The sequence below is a fragment of the Oncorhynchus kisutch genome, linkage group LG30 (assembly GCF_002021735.2).
Source record: "Oncorhynchus kisutch isolate 150728-3 linkage group LG30, Okis_V2, whole genome shotgun sequence".
NCBI classification, from domain to species: Eukaryota; Metazoa; Chordata; class Actinopteri; order Salmoniformes; family Salmonidae; genus Oncorhynchus; species Oncorhynchus kisutch.
The window spans coordinates 29,473,306-29,497,419 of record NC_034203.2 but is presented as its reverse complement, the minus strand read 5'-3'; the positions used below and the strand labels follow the sequence as shown (position 1 = coordinate 29,497,419).

The 24,114-nt window shown below is 39.1% G+C and overlaps 1 protein-coding gene across 1 annotated transcript in view; it reads left to right on the top strand.

Annotated features, from left to right (window-relative positions):
• Positions 1 to 20,701: 20,701 nt before the first annotated feature.
• Positions 20,702 to 24,114, top strand: part of LOC109875294 (corticotropin-releasing factor receptor 2-like) — a 69,066-nt gene continuing 65,653 nt past the window's right edge. The window contains exon 1 of the mRNA XM_020467599.2: positions 20,702 to 20,916. Coding sequence (XP_020323188.1) covers positions 20,875 to 20,916 — 42 coding nt within the window. The 5' untranslated portion in view covers positions 20,702 to 20,874. The remainder of the gene's footprint in view (positions 20,917 to 24,114) is intronic.

The window sequence follows — 24,114 nt, the reverse complement described above, 5'->3', positions numbered from 1 at the left end:
TTTCTGTACAGCACTTTGTGACATTGGCTGATATAAAAAGGGCTTTATGAATACAATTGATTGATTGATTGACTTGCAGGTGCACAAAATACCACCCAAGGTGTTTTCAAGTGAAAACGACTTTTAAGTTCATAATCACAAACTGACAGGAAAACTGCAAAACCATGAAGCTTCTAAGACAAGGCATTTGTTCAATTGTCATTTGTTCAATTGTCAATCATTTGTATCTGAAAAATAACTTTTTTTAGGATTCCTGAAATAGTATTTTAAATCTGAGTTGGGATATGATTCACTAGAGTCACACTACGCCACACAGCATGGTGAACTCACTCACACAGCAAATGTACAGTACAGTTGAGTATATGCATGCGATAAACAAGTAGCAGTACTTCCATTCAATTTAAGTGTTTGCACCACTCAAATAATTCCAAAGAAACCCCTCAATGGCTATACTAGCTCAGAATGTTCCATCTGTATATTTAAAAAAAATACCTACAGAGGAAATGGATTACAGTGAGAATCCAATCGTGATGCAAGGACAAAAACATTCAATTGAAGGAAATTGCAAATACAATTCATCAGGGTCTTGGAGATAGTGGGAAAGTATTTTGCTGAACTGAAAGCAATTTGTTGTTGTTGTTGTTATTTTCAATCAAAAGATCCTCTGTTCCACTGTGTTTTTCACCAATACAGCACCTGAGTGCACATGACCAGACAAAGGTAATAAAACAATCATGTTCCTACAAAGTGTCCAATTTCGTCCATCCATATTTGCTTAAGAAAAATGGCCAAATGGGTTCAGCCGCCTTCCACTGTGACTTACAGAAGTGTTCTCAGAGCAAATCAGATGTTTTCCATCTGATGAAGAAAGTGTCAGGGTTTTTCTTTGTAGCAGAGGGAGACAAGACACCTCATGAATAATGATGTGTGGGCATGCAGGGGAAGAAAGGTGACATTTAATTGCGTCACTCAGCCCAATGGCCAATGCATCACCTTCATTACACATGACAAAGGAGAGTTCACTGATAAAGATAGACCACTTGTTGCATACAGAATTCATTATCCATTGATTTGGTGTACTGTATTACTGATAAAGGCAATATTAATTTATATATTAATATTAACTGGCTGCTGAGCTTACAGGTACGTGGACTGAAATGTAATTTAGTGATAATCAACAAAAAACTATTATCATCCCATCCACAAGAGGAAGGAAAGGAAGGATGTCCATTTAAGGATTCCTAACAGCAAGTCAGACATTTCTGTACATCATCCATCACTGCACAAAAAAAGCAATTAAATGAGTGCATCATCAGGTCTTTCTCATAGATGGCCGTCATAAGCGCATTCGGCTGCATTAGTTCACTCAGCCATGTCAAGTAGATGTTTTTCCACCAGAGACACCCCGTTATAGAGTGTGACAGTCACTGCAGTCAATCACTATATACTGTACAAGTCAATCATAATGCATTAATGTACACAGCTACCACCACATATAGAATCACTGCTGAAAGAGACACTGACACACATCATACAATGTATAGCCTAGTGCACAAGCACAAACTTCTGGTTCATTTGGACGATTCACATAATTGTAGCTCTGTGTCTCCCTTATGTATTCATGTGTCTTTCAGTTTTCCAATTATCCAAGAAAGTTGCTTTCCCACTTGTAGGTTACTTTGCTTGTCTACCTTCTGATTAAACTGTTGTCATGCATATGCAATGCTGTTTTTTCTCAACATAATTTTCAGAGTGGCTATGGATCTGACTTTCCCTTTCTTCCTGACAATTAAAGGCCTGAGAGGGCCTGCACATGTGCAAGATTCTCTGTAGATTTTGTACATAGCTGCTGCTCACTCTGCTGCTGCTTCCCCCTCCTTCCTTTCCGCAGCGATGATTGGACGTCTTTGCTTGGTGTAGTCTACAAACTTCGACATGTACAACAGACATGATCGATATGTTGTACAACAAACTTCTTTGTATGTGTTTGTAACAGTCGGCGGTTGACAGTACTGCATGTATTCTTGGCTATCGTGCCATGGCTGTGTCAGAGTAAGTTGTATGTTAAACTTGGGTATTCCTTTATGGGTAAGACACATTTTTACTTGCAGTCATTAGCGGCCGTAAGAATCTGTTACTTTTTCCTTTATCCCTTCTTGGTCGGAATAAAACAGGCTATAATGAGGACTACATTAAATGTGTCTTGCATGCAATTGTCATGACTTCCGCCGAGGTCGGTCCCTCTCCTTGTTCGTGTGGCGTTCGGCGGCCATCGCTGATCCAGCTTTCATTTTCCATGGGTTTTTTCTTTATTTTCTACACATCTGGTTTTCATTATCCAATTACATGTTCATGTATTCAACCCTCTGTATCCCCCATGTTTGTTGTGCATGATTATTTCTATGTTCAGTTTGGTTATGATGGCTGTGTTCACCCGGGCGTAATATTTACCATTGGTTATTGGTCAAGTGTATTTCTTTACCTTGTGCCTTTATTTTTTGAGTAAAGTACATTGCTCACTCATTTTGCTCTCCTGCGCCTGACTTAATTCACCAGCTACACTCACCTTCTGACAGCAATGGACATAAACAACTGGTCTTGCGATATATATAGGTTGTTATCTTTTCATTTTTTCAGAAATGTTTGAACAATTGAATCCAATGAATTGAGCAGGTTGGGTTGAGATGCTTATAGCCTTGCTAGGACTTTCTAAATATTATTTTATAAGATTGTGCTGTTATTATTTCTATTAATATGATCTATTATTGTTACTATTTTTAAAAATCGGACTGTTTTCCATGTCATTTGGTTAGTCCTCTTAAAAAGCACCCTTATAGACATTTATGTTATCATGGGACTGCTCATATTTCCCTCTGACCTACATCAATTGGCGGCCAAGGGTTTTTTCTTAGGCACCTTGCCAAAGGTGCGTCATGAGTCAGGGAGATGGTCTGATGGTCTTAGTGGGGGGAGGTTTTAAGGGGTGGAATATTAGAACAAATGGAGGGTTACAAATTTGCAGCTACAGTATGCTTAACAGTGCAAATATTATGGTACAGCTATATGGACACTTAATCATTATGGTGCTTTTTAATGGTAAGTTGACAAACATTGGTTGTGGTAAGTATAATTGAAATGTGGGTATTATTATGGTATGTGGGGAAATAAGAATAGCCAGTTATAATTGTAATGGCTTAGCCGAACATAAAAAAGAAGATCCATTTTTACCTGGCTAAAAGAGAATGAATATAATATATATTGTTTACAGGAAACTCATTCTACAAATATAGATGAGGTTGGGTGGAGAAAGGATAGGGCGGGAGAATTGTATTTTTGTTATGGGCAAAGAAACTCAAAAGGGGTGATTTATTTTATTAATACACATTTTTATCCGATTGTGCAAACAGATACGCAAGGAAGATGGATTATATTAAATATGCTATTGGATCAAAAACAGATCTGGCTAAATAATGATGATCCACTCTTCTTCGAAAATATATATAATAATCTATTGCGCTCACAAGCAACGAATGAATCTATTATTATGGTGGGAGATTATAATACGTTTTTAAGTACCGCAATGGATCGTAAAAGAAATCCCCCTCAAGCACTTAAGGAGATCACAAAGATCATGGATACAATAGAACTATGACCTAGTGAGATATACGTGGAGGAGGCTTTATCAAGCTAGCCGTCTTGATTACTTCCCAGTCTCATTCTTGCTGGCATCAAAAGTGTAAAAAACAATTAATAAGGGAAAGGAAAGGGGATACCGAGTCAGTTGTACAACTGAATGCATCTTACACATTTAACCCAACCCCTTTGAATCAGAGAGGTCCATAATCAACATCCACATTTTCAGCGCCCAGGGAACAGTGGGTTAACTGCCTTGCTCAGGGGCAGAACAGCAGATTTAAACCTTGTCAGCTCAGGGATTCAACCCAGCAACCTTTCAGTTACTGGCCCAACGCTCTAACCATTAGGCGACCTGCATAGGAGACTGAATGTGATCGGACCACCATCTAATTGGCCTCCATATAACTCTTACACAATTTCCACATGGACGAGGATGTTAGAAATTTTATCAAAGCCTATTGGATGAAAATGTGTTGTTAACTAAGACAAAATAATTAATTATTGACTTTATTTTGCACAACATACAGTAGATATAGCAGATCCCCTTATTGTATGGGACACTTTTTACCTGTCTAGGACTGGGGTTCCGCTCGCCAATAGCCAATGAAATTGCAGGGCGCCAAATACAAAACAACAGAAATCTCATAAATCAAATTTCTCAAACATACAAGTATTAGGCACCATTTTAAAGATACAATTCTCGTTAATCCAGCCAGTGTCTGATTTCAAAAAAGCTTTACAGCGAAAGCTCCACAAACGATTATGTTAGGTCACCACCAAGTCACAGAAACACCCAGCCATTTTTCCAGCCAAAGAGAGGAGTCACAAAATGCACAAATAGAGATAAAATGTATCACTAACCTTTGATGATCTTCTTCAGATGACACTCATAAGACTTCATGTTACACAATACCTGTATGTTTTGTTCGATAAGGTGCATATTTATAGCCAAAAATCTCATTTTACATTGGCGTGTTATGTCCAGTAGTTCCAAAACATGCTGTGATTTTGCAGAGAGCCACATCAATTCACAGAAATACTCATTATAAATGTTGATGAAAACTCAAGTGTTATGCATGGGACTTTAGATACGCTTCTCCTTAACCTTTTTGGGATAGGGGGCAGCATTTTAACTTTGGATGAATAGCGTGCCTAGAGTGAACTGCCTCATACTCTGTCCCAGATGCTAATATATGCATATTATTATTAGTTTTGGATAGAAAACACTCCTAAGTTTCTAAAACTGTTTGAATGAGGTCTGTGAGCATAACAGAACTCATATGGCAGGCGAAAACCTGAGAAAAATCCAACCAGGAAGTGGGACATCTGAAGTTTGTAGATTTTCAAAGCTTTGCCTACCAAATACACATTGAGATATGGATGAAGTTGCACTTCCTACGGCTTCCACTAGATGTCAACCGTCTTTAGAAACTTGAATGAGGATTCTACTATAAAGGAGGGGCTCATGAGACCTCTTTGAGTCAGTGGTCTGGCAGAGAGCCTTGGTCTCATGACGCACGCTCCCGACAGAGTTACCTCTCGTTACAGTGCTTTTCTGAAGAAACGGAATTCTCCGGTTGGAAAATTATTGATGTTAAAAACATCCTAAAGATTGATTCCATACATCGTTTGACATCGTTTGAACTTTTTTGAGTTTTTGTCTGGATGAAGTGCCTGCGCCTCATGAAGATGGATTACTGGGCTGAACACACTAACAACAAGTGGCTATTTGGATATAAATTATGGAACTTTATGGAACAAATCAGTCATTTATTGTCAAACTGGGATTCCTGGGAGTGCCTTCTGATGAAGATCATCAAATGTAAATGAATATTTATGGTGTTGTTTCTAACTTTGTTGATTCCAAAATGGCGGATATTCCTCTGGCTGTTTGGGTCCTGAACGCCGTTCTCAGATTATGCTTTTTCCGTAAAGTTTTTTTGAAATCTGACACAGCGGTTGCATTAAGACGTCTATCTTTAATTCTGTGAAAAACACTTTTATTATGATGTTTATTATGAGTATTTCTGCAAAATCACTGGATGTTTTGGAATCAAAACATTACTGCATGTAAGGCGCCAATGTAAACTGCGATTTTTGGATATAAATATGCACATTATCGAAACAAAACATACATGTATTGTGTAACATGATGTCCTATGAACTAACACAATCATATGTTGTGCTTTAGCTGTAAAGCATTATTGAAATCGGACACCATGGGTAGATTAACAAGATGTTTATCTTCCATTTGCTGTATTGGACTTGTTAAGGTGTGATAGTTACATATTTCAAAAAAATATTTTAGAATTTTGCACTGCCTTTTCAGAGGAATGTTCTCGAGGGGTTCTGGTAGTGGAACCCCTGTGCTAGAAAGTTTAATGCAACCGCTGTGTCAGATATATATTTTTTTACTTTACGGAAAAAACATACCATGCAATAATCAGAGTAGGGAGCTCAGAGCCGAAACCAGCTAATATAAATATCCGCCATGTTGCGCAGTCAACATTAGTCAGAAATAGCATTATAAATATTCACTTACTTTTGATGATCTTCATCAGAATGCACTCACATGAATCCCAGTTCCACAATAAATGTTTGATTTGTTTGATAAAGTTCATAATTTATGTCCAAATAGCTTCTTTTGTTAGGGCGTTTGGTTAACAAATCCAAACGCGCGTTCAGGTCCAGGCGAACGTCGGACGAAAAGTTCAAAAAGTTATATTACAGGTCGTAGAAACTTGTCAAACTAATTATAGAATCAATCTTTAGGATGTGATAAATGTTCAATAATGTTCCAACCAGAGAATTCCATTGTCTGTAGAAAAACAATGGAACGAGAGCTACCTCTCATGTGAATGCGCATGACTGAGATCGAGGCTGCTGCCAGACCTCTGACTCAATCCCCTCTCATTCAGCCCCCCTTCACAGTAGAAGCCTTAACTTCATATGGCTGCAGGGGCAGTATTGAGTAGCTTGGATGAAAAAGTGTGCCTATTGTAAACAGCCAGCTCCTCAGTCTCAGTTGCTAATATATGCATATTATTATTAGTATTGAATAGAAAACACTCTAAAGTTTCAAAAAATTTCAAAAAATAGTCTGTGAGTATAACAGAACTGATATTGCAGGTGAAACCCTGAGGAAAATCAAAACAGGAAGTGGCTTCTATATGGAAAACTCCATGTTCCATAGCTTCCCTTTGCTGGATTTAAAGGGATATGAACCAGTGTCAACAGTCTTCAGACATAGTTTCAGGCTTTTATTTTGAAAAATGAGCCAGAACGATAACATCGCGTCAAGTGGTCACATGAGTTTGGCTCGCGCAACAGAGTTTGGATAGGTATTGCTTCTCCCTGTCCTACTCTGAAAGACATTTGCAGTTGATATATTATCGATTATATATTTTAAAAACAACCTGAGGATTGATTATAAAAAACGTTTGACATGTTTCTGTGGACATTATGGAAACTATTTGGAATTTTCGTCTGCGTTGTCATTACCGCTCTTTCCTGTGGATTTCTGAACATAACGTGACAAACAAACGGGGGTATTTTGGATATAAAAATAATCTTTATGGAACAAAAGGAACATTTGTTGTGTAACTGGGAGTCTCGTGAGTGAAAACATCCAAAGATTATCAAAGGTAAACGATTAATTTGATTGCTTTTCTGATTTTTGTGACCAAGCTTCCTAATGCTAAGTGTACTTAATGTTTTGTCGTTCGATCGATAAACTTACACAAACGCTTGGATTGCTTTCGTTGTAAAGCATAATTTCAAAATCTGACACGACAGGTGGCTAAGCTGTGTTTTCCTATTTTGCACTTGTGATTTCATGAATATAAATATTTGTAGTAATATTTATTGAATGTAGCGCTATGCTATTCAGATGACACTTATCCCGATAGGGAGATCGCAGCCATAACTCAAGGTACTAAACGACATCATAACCGCCATCGATAAAAGACAGTACTGTGCAGCCGTCTTCATCGACCTTGCCAAGGCTTTCGACTCTGTCAATCACCATATTCTTATCGGCAGACTCAGTAGCCTCGGTTTTTCGGATGACTGCCTTGCCTGGTTCACCAATTACTTTGCAGACAGAGTTCAGTGTGTCAAATCGGAGGGCATGCTGTCCGGTCCTCTGGCAGTCTCTATGGGGGTGCCACAGGGTTCAATTCTCGGGCCGACTCTTTTCTCTGTGTATATCAATGATGTTGCTCTTGCTGCGGGCGATTCCCTGATCCACCTCTACGCAGACGACACCATTCTATATACTTTCGGCCCGTCTTTGGACACTGTGCTATCTAACCTCCAAACAAGCTTCAATGCCATACAACACTCCTTCCGTGGCCTCCAACTGCTCTTAAACGCTAGTAAAACCAAATGCATGCTTTTCAACCGGTTGCTGCCTGCACCTGCATGCCCGACTAGCATCACCACCCTGGATGGTTCCGACCTAGAATATGTGGACGTCTATAAGTACCTAGGTGTCTGGATAGACTGCAAACTCTCCTTCCAGACTCATATCAAACATCTCCAATCGAAAATCAAATCAAGAGTCGGCTTTCTATTCCGCAACAAAGCCTCCTTCACTCAAGCCGCCAAGCTTACCCTAGTAAAACTGACTATCCTACCGATCCTCGACTTCGGCGATGTCATCTACAAAATGGCTTCCAACACTCTACTCAGCAAACTGGATGCAGTCTATCACAGTGCCATCCGTTTTGTCACTAAAGCACCTTATACCACCCACCACTGTGACTTGTATGCTCTAGTCGGCTGGCCCTCGCTACATATTCGTCGCCAGACCCACTGGCTCCAGGTCATCTACAAGTCTATGCTAGGTAAAGCTCCGCCTTATCTCAGCTCACTGGTCACGATGGCAACACCCATCCGTAGCACGCGCTCCAGCAGGTGTATCTCACTGATCATCCCTAAAGCCAACACCTCATTTGGCCGCCTTTCGTTCCAGTACTCTGCTGCCTGTGACTGGAACGAATTGCAAAAATCGCTGAAGTTGGAGACTTTTATCTCCCTCACCAACTTCAAACATCAGCTATCTGAGCAGCTAACCGATCGCTGCAGCTGTACATAGTCTATTGGTAAATAGCCCACCCTTTTCACCTACCTCATCCCCATACTGTTTTTATTTATTTACTTTTCTGCTCTTCTGCACACCAATATCTCTACCTGTACATGACCATCTGATCTTTTATCACTACAGTGTTAATCTGCAAAATTGTAATTATTTGCCTACCTCCTCATGCCTTTTGCACACATTGTATATAGACCCCCCCCTTTGTTTTCTACTGTGTTATTGACTTGTTAATTGTTTACTCCATGTGTAACTCTTTGTTGTATGCTCACACTGCTATGCTTTATCTTGGCCAGGTCACAGTTGCAAATGAGAACTTGTTCTCAACTAGCCTACCTGGTTAAATAAAGGTGAAATAAAATAAAAAATAAAAAATAAAAAAATAAAAAATATAAAAATAACAAGTTAAACAACGTTCTAAAGACGGTTGACATCTAGTGGAAGTCTTAGGAAGTGCAAAATGACCCATATCCCACTGTGTATTCGATAGGGGCTGAGTTAAAAAACTACAAACCTCAGATTTCCCACTTCCTGGTTGGTTTTCTTCTCAGGTTTTTGCCTGCCATATGAGTTCTGTTATACTCACAGACATCAGTCAAACAGTTTTAGAAACTTCCGAGTGTTTTCTATCCAATACTAATAATAATATGCATATATTAGCATCTGGGACTGAGTAGGAGGCAGTTTACTCTGGGCACGCTTTTCATCCAAAAGTGTTAAATGTACTTTTCCAGGCCATTCAATGCAATATTCATCATTAAAACTAAAGCAGTTTATGTCAAAAGAGTATAGACTAATAAAGAAAATAGAGAAAACTATACTGTAGAGGCACAAAATAGGTTAGCGGAAAAAAATGGAGGTACTTATTCAAGAATGATCAAGTGTAATGCATTACAAAAAGAAAGTGAATTGGATGGAAAACGGTGAAAAATGCACAAACATTTTCTTCCTTTTCAACATAGAAATGCTACCAGAAATAATTTACAGAAATTCATTACAAATGATGGAGTCATCCATGATTCACCAAATTACATTTTGAAAGAGGATGCAAAATATTTTAAGCATATGTTTTCTTTTCAGTCTCCTCAATTTCCACTGAATGATGTGAACTGTATGGATTTATTTCCTAATAATAATAATAATAATGAAAAATCACATTGGTTAACTCTTTGGTCCTATCACAGTTTACTTACTTAATAATGACACTGCCTACACCAGATGACTTGTTTTTTAAATCATATGAGCAAAACATATTTAATTTTATTTGGAATGCTAAGTCAGACTAAATTAAACGTGCTATTTGGATAATGAATATGAGTTTGAGGGGGCTAAAATGATTAAATATTAAAGCTTTAAATCGCTCACTAAAAGCTTCACTCATACAAATGGTTCTCCAGTAGAATACTAAGAAAGGCTCATCCTTTGTTAAAAAAATTGCCTTTTTGCCTTCATACAGATTAAATCAAAACAAATGTTATTAGTCACATGCGCCGAATACAACAGGACATTACAGTGAAATGCTAACTTATGAGCCGCTAACCAAAAATGCAGTTAAAAAAATTCAATAAAATATGGTTAAGAATAAGAAATAAAAGTAATAAGTAATTAAAGAGCAGCAGTAAAATAACAATAGCGAGACTATATACAGGGTACCAGTACAGAATCAGGGGGCACCGGTTAGTTGAGAGAATACGCAATTAAATAAAAATATATATAATAATATTTCACCATTATAAATCCTCTTTACGGATCCCTTAAAGTGCCAATCCCATTAGCAGGATAGATTTGACAACATCCGGTGAAATTGCAGAGCGCCAAATTCAAACTACAGAAAAATCTATATTCAACATTCATGAAAATATAAGTGCAATACATCAAAATAAAGCTTAACTTCTTGTTAATCCAGCCGCTGTGTCAGATTTCAAAAAGGCTTTATGGCGAAAGCACACCATGCGATTACCTGAGGACAGCGCCCCACATACAAACACATGAAAATCATTTTTCAACCAGGCAAGTGCGACACAAAAGTCAGAAATAACGATACAATAAATGCCTTACCTTTGAGGATCTTCTTTTTGCAATCCCAAATGTCTCAGTGACACAATGAATGGTCGTTTTGTTCGATACATTCCTTCTTTATATCCCCAAAATGTCAATTTATTTGACGCGTTTGATTCAGAAATACACCAGTTCCAACACACCCAACATGACTACAAACATGACTATCTAATAAGTTACCTGTAAACATTTTTCCTATTTTGTTGCATTACAACCTGTAATTTAAATGGATTTTTATTTGGATTTCATGTAATGGACATACACAAAATAGTCCAAATTGATGAAGTGAAATGAAAAAAAAAACATATTCAAGATTTTTTTTTTTACGGAAAAGTGGTGCGAGTATACGTATTCACCCCCTTTGCTATGAAGCCCCTAACAAGATCTGGTGCAACCAATTACCTTCAGAAGTCACATAATTAGTTAAATAAAATCCCCCTGTGTGCAATTTAAGTGTCACATGATCTGTCACATGATCTCAGTATATATACACCTGTTCTGAAGGCCCCAGAGTCTGCAACACCACTAAGCAAGGGGCACCACCAAGCAAGCGGCACCATGAAGACCAAGGAGCTCTCCAAACAGGTCAGGGACAAAGTTGTGGAAAAGTACAGATCAGGGTGGGTTATAAAAAAATATCTGAAACTTTGAACTTCCCACGGAGCACCATTAAATCCATTATTAATCAAAAATGGAAAGAATATGGCATCACAACAAACCTGCCAAGAGAGGGCCGCCCACCAAAACTCATGGACCAGGCAAGGACGGCATTAATCAGAGAGGCAACACAGAGACCAAAGATAATCCTGAAGGAGCTGCAAAGCTCCACAGCGGAGATTGGAGTATCTGTCCATAGGACCACTTCAAGCCGTACACTCCACAGAGCTGGGCTTTACGGAAAAGTGGCCAGGGAAAAAAGCCATTGCTTAAATAAGAAAATAAGCAAACACTTTTGGTGATTGCCAAAAGGCATGTGGGAAACTCCCCAAACATATGAAAGAAGGTAGTCTGGTCAGATGAGACTAAAATTGAGCGTTTTGGCCATCAAGGAAAATGCTATGTCTGGCGCAAGCTCAACATCTATCATCACCCCGAGAACACTATACCCACCGTGAAGCATAGTAGCATCATGCTGTGGGGATGTTTTTCATCGGCAGGGACTGGCGCCAAATACAGGGAAATTCTTGAGGGAAACCTGTTTTAGTCTTCCAGAGATTTGAGACTGGGATGGAGGTTCACCTTCAAGCAGGACAATGACCCTAAGCATACCGCTAAAGCAACAAGAGTTTTTTTTATGGGAAACATGTAAATGTCTTGGAATGGCCTAGTCAAAGCCCAGACCTCAATACAATTGAGAATCTATGGTATGACTTAAAGATTTCTGTACACCAGCGGAACCCATCCAACTTGAACAGTTTTGCCTTGAAGAATGGGCAAAAATCCCATTGGCTAGATGTGCCAAGCTTACAGAGACATACCCCAAGAGACTTGCAGCTTTAATTGCTACAAAAGGTGGCTCTACAAAGTATTGACTTTGGGGGTTGAATAGTTATGCACGTTTAAGTTTTACGTTTTTTTGTCTTATATCTTGTTTGTTTCACAAAAAAAAAAAATTGTCATTTTCAAAGTGGTAGGCATGTTGTTAAAATCAAATTATACAAACACCCCAAAAATCTAAAACAAAACAATATTTGTCCTTCAAAGAGGGGGGTGGATGGGTTCATAATAAAATAAATAACAATAATGATAATAATATAAAAAAGATCATAAAAAATTTGGAAAATGAAATGAGGCTATTGCAAACATTAGCATTACATAATCAGGGAGTCTAAGTAGCTATTTAATTATTGGCTAAGCAGGAGGAAGACATGCCGTTTAAGGGGAACGTGGGCATGCAGCTACTCTGGCAAATTTCAATCATCTGCTGTATATCAAATTGTGTGGTACTGTATGATCATTAAGAAGCGAAATAACTTAAGATTACTTGCATAACCCAGGTCCTCTGATATTATGAGTGAGACATCTCACTTGTGAATTCACCAGAATCTCCTAAGTAGCTCCAAGAACCAATCATACACGTCTATCGGAGTGTCTTGCTAATGTTGTCATTTGGTGTTCAGTTTTCCAATTATTCAAGAAAGTTTATTGAATGCTTGTAGGTCATTTTGTTTGTCTACCTTCTGATTAAACTGTTGTCATGCATATGCAGATAGGTGTTTCTTATACATACCATTTTTAATTACAACACCTTTCGTTTTCCTTCTTCTGTAGTAAATGGTGTATGAACGGCAGGTCTTGTGTACACTGTGTTCCAACATAAATAGAATGGCACAATGCCTATCCTTCTTCATCCTTCAGTATCTTGTGCATGACTAAACAGTATCAATACCACAACAGTGGGCATGTGTTTGTTGCCCAAATACCAGGGGTGAACTCTCTTAAACCTCTGATTTGTCTGCCAAACAGAGGTTGCATGCTCACTGAAACGTTATAGAAGATACACATGAATATTGCAAAGATACGGAATTTGGCCATCACTGCCCCATTTAAAAAGTTTCTTGGTACATGACCCCACTGCCTCCAAAATAGGCTCAAATGGGCTGTGGTTGGCAGGATTTCAAAACGCAAGTACCGCTATAGTTCTGGTCAATCAGAGTTAAACTCTAACATGATATACAGTAACTGTCTTCCCGAGGAGAGTTAGGACAAGGTTGTTCAACCTGGACAGAGCCACCGTACTCAGAGGTTAACCTCAGTCCCAGAGGTGGAACTCTTTTTGTGACTTGATAAGGAAAACTAGAAGTAAAATACCTCCTTGGCTAGCCCTGAAGTTGCCTCACGCTAACTAGCTCCTTTGACCATGAACTCCGGGTGTCAGATGTCTTGGGAGCAGCTGAGTTAGAGGGCTGTTGTGGTCTGGATGAATATGTTAGACGTTGTGGAATGGACTTACCCAGATAGGAAGACTGAGAGCAGCAGCTGATGCCTGTCCTACTCGAAAGACTTGATGAATAACCTGCCAACTTCATGTTCCAACATAATCTTCTGTTTCATGGTCCAGCTAGCACACTGGTCCTTAACAGTATTTCTGTTTACATCCGAAGGAAATTATGTGACTAATGTGTGACATGCTTCAACTGAGCGACACATTTGGAATCTTACATTGATTTTGTGGTTGTTGTAAAGCTGACTTCACATAAAGTCTTGTTCCTGGAGCTGTCATGAAGCATGTTGACAACAACAAACAGCCTAATAGATCACTTCTAAATAAATTAACTACCCACATTCTAAGAGGTAGCCTGCAGCACCCGGCCTTGAACGTGGTCACTGTTACTAGCTGGCTACCACCAGTACTCTACCCTACACCTGAGACTACCAAATGTACATAGCTATTGAACACTGGTCACTTTAATAATGAAAATGGTGTTTTTTGACCTTTTTATAAATTAATAAAAATTAAAAGTTGAAATGTCTTGAATGTCACATAATTATAAGCAATAATAGTGTTTAACATGATTTTACCTCATCTCTGTACCCCACACATACAATTATCAGTAAGGTCCCTCAGTCGAGCAGTGAATTTCAAACACAGATTCAACCACAAACACCAGGGAGGTTTTAGGGAAAGAGAAAGGTGGATACCTAGTCAGTTGTACAATTGAATGCATTCAACTGAAATGTGTCTTCCGTATTTAACCAAACCCCTGTGAATCAAAGGTGCGGAGGGCTTTCTTAATCAACATCCACACCGTCAACGCCCAGGGAACAGTGGGTTAACTGCCTTGCTCAGGGGCAGAGCGACAGACTATTAGCTTGTCATCTCAGGGATTCGAGGCCCAACAATCCTACCCGCCAGGCTACAATGCCTCGCAAAGAAGGGCACCTATTGGTAGATGGGTAAAAATGAAAAAGCACACATTGAATATCCCCCTGATCATTGTGAAGTTATTAATGACACGTTGGATGATGTATCAATACACCCAGTCACTAGAAAGATACAGGTGTCCTGCTTCTTTTATTCCTTCTTTAATCACCACAACAGTTTTCAGCTGTGCTAAATAATTGCAAAAGGGTTTTCTAATGATCAATTAGCCTTTTAAAATGATAAACTTGGATTAGCTAACACTACGTGCCATTGGATCACAGAAGTGAGGGTTGACGATAATGGGCCTCTGTACGCCTATGTAGATATTCCATAAAAAATCTGCCATTTCCAGCTACAAAAGTAATTTACATAATTAACAATGTCTACACTGTATTTCTGATACATGTTATATTAAAGGACCAAAAAATTAGCTTTTCTTTCAAAAACAAGGACATTTCTAAGTGACCCCAAACGTTTGAACGGTAGTGTATGTAAATTAGATATTTATTTTCAATCATTTGAAAACATTTCTGAAACCCTGTTTCCACTTTCTCATTATGGAATATTCTTGTGTGGATGGTTAAGATTAAAAAAATACTTAATCCATTTTGAATTCATGCCGTAAATAGGGGTGGACAATATCAGTCCTCGAGGGACTGATTGGTGTCACAGTTTGGCCCCAGCCCCAGCTTACAAACCTGACTCCAATAATGACCTAATCATGATCTTCAGTTTAGAATGCAATTTGACTAATCAGCTGTATTTGCTAGGGATGGAGAAAACGCGTGACACCAATCAGTCCCTCAAGGACTGGAGTTGCACACCCTTGCAAGTAACACAACAAAATGTGGAATAAGTTAAAGGGTATGAATACTTTCTGAAGGCGCGGTATATACTGTATTCTAGTCATGGCTCATCCTATATAACTACTGCTGTACACATCTTTTCTATTCGTATACTGTCTATAGTGCCCATACACAACATAATATAACTAACTAACTATTTTGGGGATTTGTGTGTATTGTTTTGTATTGTTAGGTATTACTGCACTGTCTGAGCTAGAAACATAAGTATTTTGCTGCACATGCGAGAACAACTGCAAAATATGTGTACTCGACATGACCAACAACATACTATTTTATTTGACATGCACTTAGTGCATCTGTAGTCTGATCTGTGTGTAGCTGGTGTAGAGGAGTCAGGCACAGGACAGCAGATATGAGTAAATAAACATACTTTACTCAACATATACAAATGTAATACAAAAAGATAACCCACATTAACGGACCGTACTACATACAAACAATTACTCACAAACAGACATGGGGGGAACAGAGGGTTAAATAATGAACAAGTAATTGGGGAATTGAAACCAGGTGTGTAAGACAAAGACAAAACAAATGGAAAACGAAAAGTGGATCGGCAATGGCTAGAAGGCCAGTGACGTCGACCGCCGAACGCCGCCCGAACAAGGAGAGGGACCGAAGTCATGACAGCATCATTTCATGAGAATGCATAAGAATCACTACTGTATATGATTGCATTTCACAGAAGGTTAAACTGAGGCATGTTATATATGCCATCCATCCTCTGAAGCAAAGCACAGGCCTTCAGTCTAGTGACATCTGAATGTCACACGGGACAGATCACTCTAACAAACCATAATGTGATGAAAAAGGGGGGATGAAAAGGGAGATGAGATCATCAGCCTTATTTTTCTTTGCTTGAGAGAGCGTGATACGGTCAGGTCAGTGCCTAGCCAGCTCAATGTAAGCTGCAGCAGTAGCTTGGTCTGTCAGAGCCAGATGTAAACAGAGGAGAGATGCCAGGGAGAGTTAGCATTACCTTTAGATCCCCAACAACTCCATAGTTCACACTACTGCTGCACGATCATCAACATCAGCCTCAGTGAGAGAGAGAGAGAGAGAGAGAGATCTTTGTTTACTTCAAAGAGTTTGATAACTCTGGCTTAGTGACAAAACATGAAAACATTACTCAGGATGAATAGAACAGAAACTAATTAGACATATTACTTCACAACTCACAACCACAGATGCAGCAGAATCACATCCACAGATCCTTTGTCTGTAATAAATAGAAACAATTTAGGAATTGATGCAATAGTATGACCCAGCAGCTCCCTGATCATTGTGTAATTAGAATATATTGTGAAGATAAGATAGAAGAGCTATTCTGCTATTATTGTGACTTCGGATAAGCACCTTTCAACTAACTTAATATACACAGTAGTATGAGTATACAGTAGCTCATTTTACAGTCATTTGACCTGGGTGATAAAGAAGTGTTGAACTGTCATGAGCGCTCTCAAGGTATGACCAAAAATTTGCCTCGGTTTATATCCGGAGGGGAAGAAGAAACCACTAAAATGGAGAAGCATGACGTTTTCCCCCATATTTCCTTAACTGTGGTTTCTTTGTGTCAACAGACGGCTCAGACATTAGTCTCGTCTCTTCTAAACCTTCAGACAAAAGAGCTCAGTGAAAATGAAGTGAGCACAAAAAAAGTCTTATGATTTCAGTACCAAGTATGAGCACGGTCATTGATCAGTTATCTCAAATATCTCATAATCGTTGCAGTTAATATGTCACAGCCATTAACTCGCTATCCCCTCAGGTGCTGATAATTACACCCCATCACAGCTCTTCATGCATGATCATCATGCACTGTGCCGTATTTGCCCAAAGGAGCTAACAATTGTTTGCCTAGTTTTTTAGGTTAGGAAACGTAACAGTTGAGACAGTTGATTCTTCGATGAGGTACAAATATGGTGGAAGAAGACTGGATCCATGCAGAGTATTTACAAAAAAAATTGAAATGGCAAAAATGACTTGAGAAACATAATAGTAACATAATAAACTTGAATAATAGCATTTGATTAGGCCTAACAATAGCAATAGACAACTGTAGGTAGAGGTTAGGCTTGGAAAGGTTTTTTCACCTGGTCACATACAGCCAACTGGTCACATACAGCCAAACCGCTACACACAGCCTACATCGTTGTCACCATATTAGCTAAAGTAATGTCATAGTCAGCATAGCTAATAGAATTAACATGTTAGTGAACCTGCTAAAATCATGCAGTAACATTAGTTTACAATCAGTAAGCAGTTACACCAGCAAGCCCCTCAATAAATAAGTAATACCAAAACTGTGCCTTGACTTGGAAGACTTCCAGTGTTGTGTTGAAAAGTCATAGCCAGCTAGCTAACATAGCATCCCTCTGTTTGAGCGGGGTGTTTCAGTAGGCTAAGCTAGCTAGCTGCATTTGCTAGCTAAGTAAGTCAAACTGAAAAAAATGGCACTCTCTGTCTCTCTATTTATCTCTTGCTTCTCCTTCAAACTGTTCAACTATTGTCTTTCTCTCTCTTTGAGTCAACTACTCACCACATTGTATACACTGCAGTGCTAGCTAGCTGTAGCTTTTGCTTTCAGTACTAGATTAATTCTCTGATCCTTTGATTGGGTGGACAACATGTCAGTTCATGCTACAAGAGCTCTGAAAGGCTGGAGGACATCCTCCAGAAGTTGTCATACTTAATGTGTAAGTCTATGGAAGGGGTGAGAACAATGAGCCTCCTAGGTTTTGTATTGAAGTCAATGTACCCAGAGGAGGACAGCTAGCTGTCCTTCGGCTACACCATGGTGCTACCCTACAGAGTAGTGTTGAGGCTACTGTAGACCTTCTTTGCAAAATAGTGTGTTTTAATCAGTTATTTGGTGACGTGATTATATTTAGTGTGGTTTTATCTAAAAAGTATCACTTTTTAAATGTTTTACAATTAAACATTTGATGAAATTCACTGGGGAGTGATGGTCCTCCCCTTTCTCCTCTGAGGAGCCTCCACTGGTATCAATGCACCCAGTCACTACAAAGATATAGGAAATCAATCAGGGATTTCACCATGAGGCCAATGGTGACTTTAAAACAGTTACGGAGTTTAATGGCTGTAATAGGAGAAAACTGAAGATGGTGTCACGCCCTGACCATAGAGAGCTGTTTATTCTCTATGTTGGTTGGGTCAGGGTGTGATTTAGGGTGGGTTATCTAGGGGAATTGTATTTCCATGGTGGCCTGATATGGTTCCCAATCAGAGGCAGCTGTTTATCGTTGTCTCTGATTGGGGATAATATTTAGGTAGCCATTTTCCCATTGTGCTTTGTGGGATCTTGTCTAGATATAGTTGCCAGTGAGCATTATTATTCGCGTCATGGTTAGTTTTGGTCTTTAAGTTTTCATTTCCAAAATAAAGGATGGAAACATACCACGCTGCATCTTGGTCTACTCCTTATGACGAACGTGACAGATGGATCTAAAACATTGTACTAACTCCACAATATTAACCTAAATGATAGACTGAATAGAAGGAAGCTTGTATAGAATAAGCATTTCAAAAATATGCTTCCTGTTGGAAATAAGACACTTAAGCAAAACTGCAACAAATGTGGCAAAGAAATGTACTTTATGTTGGGCTCCCGAGTGGCGCAGCGGTCTAAGGCACTACATCTCAGTGCAAGAAGCATCACTACAGTCCCTGGTTTGAATCCAGGCTGCATCACATCTGGCTGTGATTGGGAGTCCCATAGGGTGGCGCACAACTGGCCCAGCACTGTCTAGGTTTGGCCGGGGTAGGCCATCATTGTAAATAAGAATTTGTTCTTAACTGACTTGCCTAGTTAAATAAAGGATACATATAAAATAAAAATTATGTCCTGATTACAAAGTGTAATTTTTGGGGCAAATCCAACACAACACATCACTGAGTACCACTCTTCATATGTTCACGCATGGTGGTGGCTACATCATGTTATGGGTATGCTTTTCAAACAATACAGAGCTAAGCACAGGCAAAATCATAAAAACCTGCTTCAGTCTGCTTTCCAACAGACACAAATTCACCTTTCAGCAGGACAACAACCTAAAACACAAGGCCAAATACACACTGGAGTTGCATAGACGACATTAAATGTTCCTGATTGCCTAGTTACAGTTTAGACTTAAATTTGCTTGAAAATCTATGGTAAGACTTGAAAATGTCTGTCTAGCAATGATCAACAATCAACTTGACAGAGCTTGAATAATTACAAAAATGTGAATCCAGTTGTGCAAAACTCTTAGAGACTTACCCAGAAAGACTCATAGCTGTAATCATTGCCAAAGGTTATTCTAACATGTATTGACTCAGGGGGATGAGTACTTATCTAATCAAAATATATTAGTGTTTTACCTTGCTTTTTTACTTTTTCAAAACTTTTTTTTTTACAAATGTTATTTTTCTTCCAGTTTGACATTTGAGAATTTTTTGTAGCTCGTTGACAGAATTATCACCATGTGTTATTACTTTTCTATTATTTCTCTTATTATTTATTTTTCTATTATTTTTATTATTATTTTTATTATTATTTTTATTTTTTTCTCTGCACTGTTGGGAAGGGCAAACCTTTCACTGTTAGTCTACACCTGTTGTTTATGAAGCATGTGACAAATACAATTCGATTTGACACACACACACACACACACACACACACACACACACACACACACACACACACACACACACACACACACACACACACACACACACACACACACACACACACACACACACACACACACACACACACACACTGGAAGTTACAAAGAATAGAGGCCTGAACTTTAGAATGTAATCTATGGCAGAAGGTCCCAAGACCAGCTGATCACTGAGTGGGAGGTGAAAGCTTGGAGAAATGGGAGAGAAATATCTGATCTGATGGTCTCATTACAGTCAAGTTGCTTTTCCCCACAATGATTTACTCTCTCTGCTATTGCTTTCTGCTAGCTCTGCTCTGCTCCAAATCTGACATGGCAATGTTTATTTTTGTTTTTTAGAAACCAGTTAGATCAGATTCTGATTCCTGGCAGAGAATACATGGCGGCATGAGGACATTCAGTCATTCACAGTTAATGAGGAGAAGTTTTATATTGCAGTCTTTTAAGAGTTGACCTCACCCGTGTTAGTGCATGGATGATTGTCATCTCTTTTCTAATGCTTTATTGGTCCGTCTCTGTCTATGTAAAATTGAGCAGAATGTTTTCTTTCATTCATGAGTATGTGATTCCGTCTTGATGACAGTTTGAGATATGGGATGTGACACAGACCGTGAAAGAGCTGTCTTTTTTTGGATCTGTCTCTCCTAACATGATTTCAGCATCAACATGAACGCTGCAAATATTTTGTTACTTCTGTTACTGTTGTATGTGAGTATTTAATACTTTTCCTTTCCTGACAGTTTAGAAATATTATGTTTTTTTTTATATGTACACTTCAACTGCAATGCCGTTTTTACCTTGACTGAAGGCAGAAATGCCTTGAAACTATGTCAATCTTCTTTAATGTATTCTAATCCTCTTACCTTGAGATTATAAATTGCTATACACATACAGTACTTGAAAACTAACCAGGCACATGTTGAGAGGCTACATGGATTGCTTTGAGTCAATTCACTGCCACTTCAGTGAGCTCTACTTCAGAATGTGACTTTATTTTCGATGTCCTTAGTTGATCTATTCTACACTCAAGGCATGCAATTCTGTTTGAGTATACATTTGTGAGACAGCATGCAGTCCAGATAATGCTAATAAAATCTGTACTTGATATTTGGATCAGATCGGAATTGAATATACAGTATGTTATAGGCCTACATGTGTGGGAGTTTAATGCTTACCAATTATGAATGGTTAAAAAAAATTCTTGACTAGTAACATATTGAGACCTCACCATGAGTGACCTAGACGCGGACATGTGCAGATACACACACACAAACACACGTAATGGAAAAGCAAATGTGATCCCTTAGGAACTGTGTGGGAATGTTTTCTAAAATGCATTGAACGAACCGCGGACATTTCCTACATAGTTTTACAGGTAGACTAGTATCTTTTTTTTTAAAGGGAACATTTTCTTGATGCAGTTATACAGTACAGGTCAATGGATACCTTGTTCATCAAATTATTTTGAGGGCTATAGCAGTGAAGTGAAAACTGTACATGGCTAACTAGTCTTTAACAGTTTGTTCCAGATCCCAGTAACCATTTCAAAATTAGGCTACCATTATGAAGCCATTGTAAAACTGTTACTGCAGATTCCAATTTGTTACATAAGTATTCACACCCCTGAGTCAATACATGTTAGAATCCCCTTTGACAGCGATTACAGCTGTGAGTCTTTCTGGGTAAGTCTTCTAGGAGCTTTGCACACCTGGATCGTACAATATTTGCTAGACAGCCATTTTCAAGTCTTACCATGGATTTTCAAGTCGATTTAAGTCACTCAGAAGCATTCAATGTCATCTTGGTAAGCAACTGAAATGTATATATTTTTTTAGGTTAATGTCCTGCAGAAAGGTGAATTTGTCTCCCAGTGTCTGTTGGAAAGCAGACTGAACAAGGTTTTCCTCTTGGATTTTGCCTGTGGTTAGCTTTATTCTGTCTATTTAGTCCCTGCCAATGACAAACATACCTCTAACATGATGAGGCACCACCATGCCTGAAAATATGAAGGGTGGTACTCGGTGATGTGTTAGCAAACCTCCCTGGTCTTTGTGGTTGAATCTGTGTTTGAAATTCCCTGCTCGAATGAGGGACCATACCGATAATTGTATGTGTGGGGTACAGAAATTAGGTAGTCATTCAAAAATCATGTTAAACAATATTATTGCACACAGAGTGAGTCCATGCAACTTATTATGTGACTTACTAAGTATATTTCTACTCCTGAACTTTTTTCGGCTTGCAAAAATAAAAGGGTTGAATACTTATTGACTCAAGACATTTCAGCTTTTCATTTTTAATACATTTTTACACATTTCCTAAAACATAATTCCACTTTGACATTATGGGGTTTTGTGTGTAAACCGGTGAAACAAAATCTCAATTTAAAACATTTTAAATTCAGACTGAAACACAGCAAAATGCAGAAAATGTCATGGGTGTGATGAATACTTTCTGAAGGTGCTGTATGTATAGACTAGAGGGGAGGGAGCACTGTGACAGCAGCAGCAGTCAGCTGAGCATTCTAATTAGGCCTGCTGTGCTGTTATGCAATTCCTCAAGTCCAGAGCTACAGTTGTGAGTGAGGTTGCAAAATTCCGTGACTTTCAATAAATTCCCTGGTTTTCCAGAAATCCTGTTTGGAGGTTTATGGATTTCCTGCTTATTCCCTGCTGATTCCCGGAATCCTCCAACCGGGATTTCGGGTAAACCAGGGAATTTATTAAATGTTCCCAGAATTCTGCAACCCTATATTAGGGAGCATTAATATGTTGATTTTTTTTTTAAATATCTTTGTTGCTGCAGCGGTACATCATTAATGTGACAAACTCTCTTGCAGGGTGAAAGATTGTAAGTTAGTATGACTACGCCACATGTGAAACAGCCCTGACCTGCCCTGTAATAGACCCTTTAGACAGCGTCCTTAGAATGACTTCGTCCACCACAACCCCCAGAACCCCCCAGAGATCTCAGTCCAACCCCAGAGGAGACCTTAATGCTGCAGCTGCCCTTCTACCCTCAGCTTCCTTTGTGCTCCAGCCTCGCTCCCTCCAAAAAAGGACATTAATTTTACAAAACACAGCTGGCCCCCCAGCTATAAAATGAGGGCTTACCTTGCCCACTATCTAATCTGACCACCAGTCAGTGCCCGTCAAAAAGGGAGGGATAGAGGAGAAGCGGATGTTGCTTTGGCCCAAACACAAACATCTGTATCCTCTTGTTGCCACATTTGCCACACTGTCATATCTGACCACCAGTGGAGGTAGAGGTGGTTAGAGAGCAGGGGAGGAGAGAAGAGGGGAGAGGAGGAGAGAGGAGAGGACAGTATAGGGGAGGAGAGTAGGGAACGGTAGAGAAGAGGTATGGATAAAGATGAGGCTTATATTTTGGCCCACACCCAAACTCAGCCATGTGGGAGCTCACGTTGCTACCTTGTTATTGTGCTCTGCCATGCCTTCACATCACCCAGAGGAGCAAGTCATGGGGTCAGGCCAGCCAGTCTGTCTGGGAGGGGAGGGTCACTCTGATAAGCTGCACACATGCTTCTGTAGAGTCCTCCTGCCTGCCAAATGAACTTAGTCAGGTGGGTACATTACATTAGCAGGAGTCATTGCATTACCTGAGGACAGGAGGGACACACTGTCGACTGCCTCTGATTATAACCACAGCTAAATTAACCTTCAGATCTACCTACTGTCTGTTTGGTTATTCACCATAGTTAGGTAATACCACCATGACTAATATGACGTTTTTTTTATCCTTAATGCAATGCATTTGTTGCCAGATTTGAACCGTTTGTCAAAATTATTCAGATGATTAAAAAAGCCTATTTGCATCCCTAATCATAGAACACTTACAGAGTAAATTAATATTTACATTCATTCATCAAATTGCTCACATGCACTT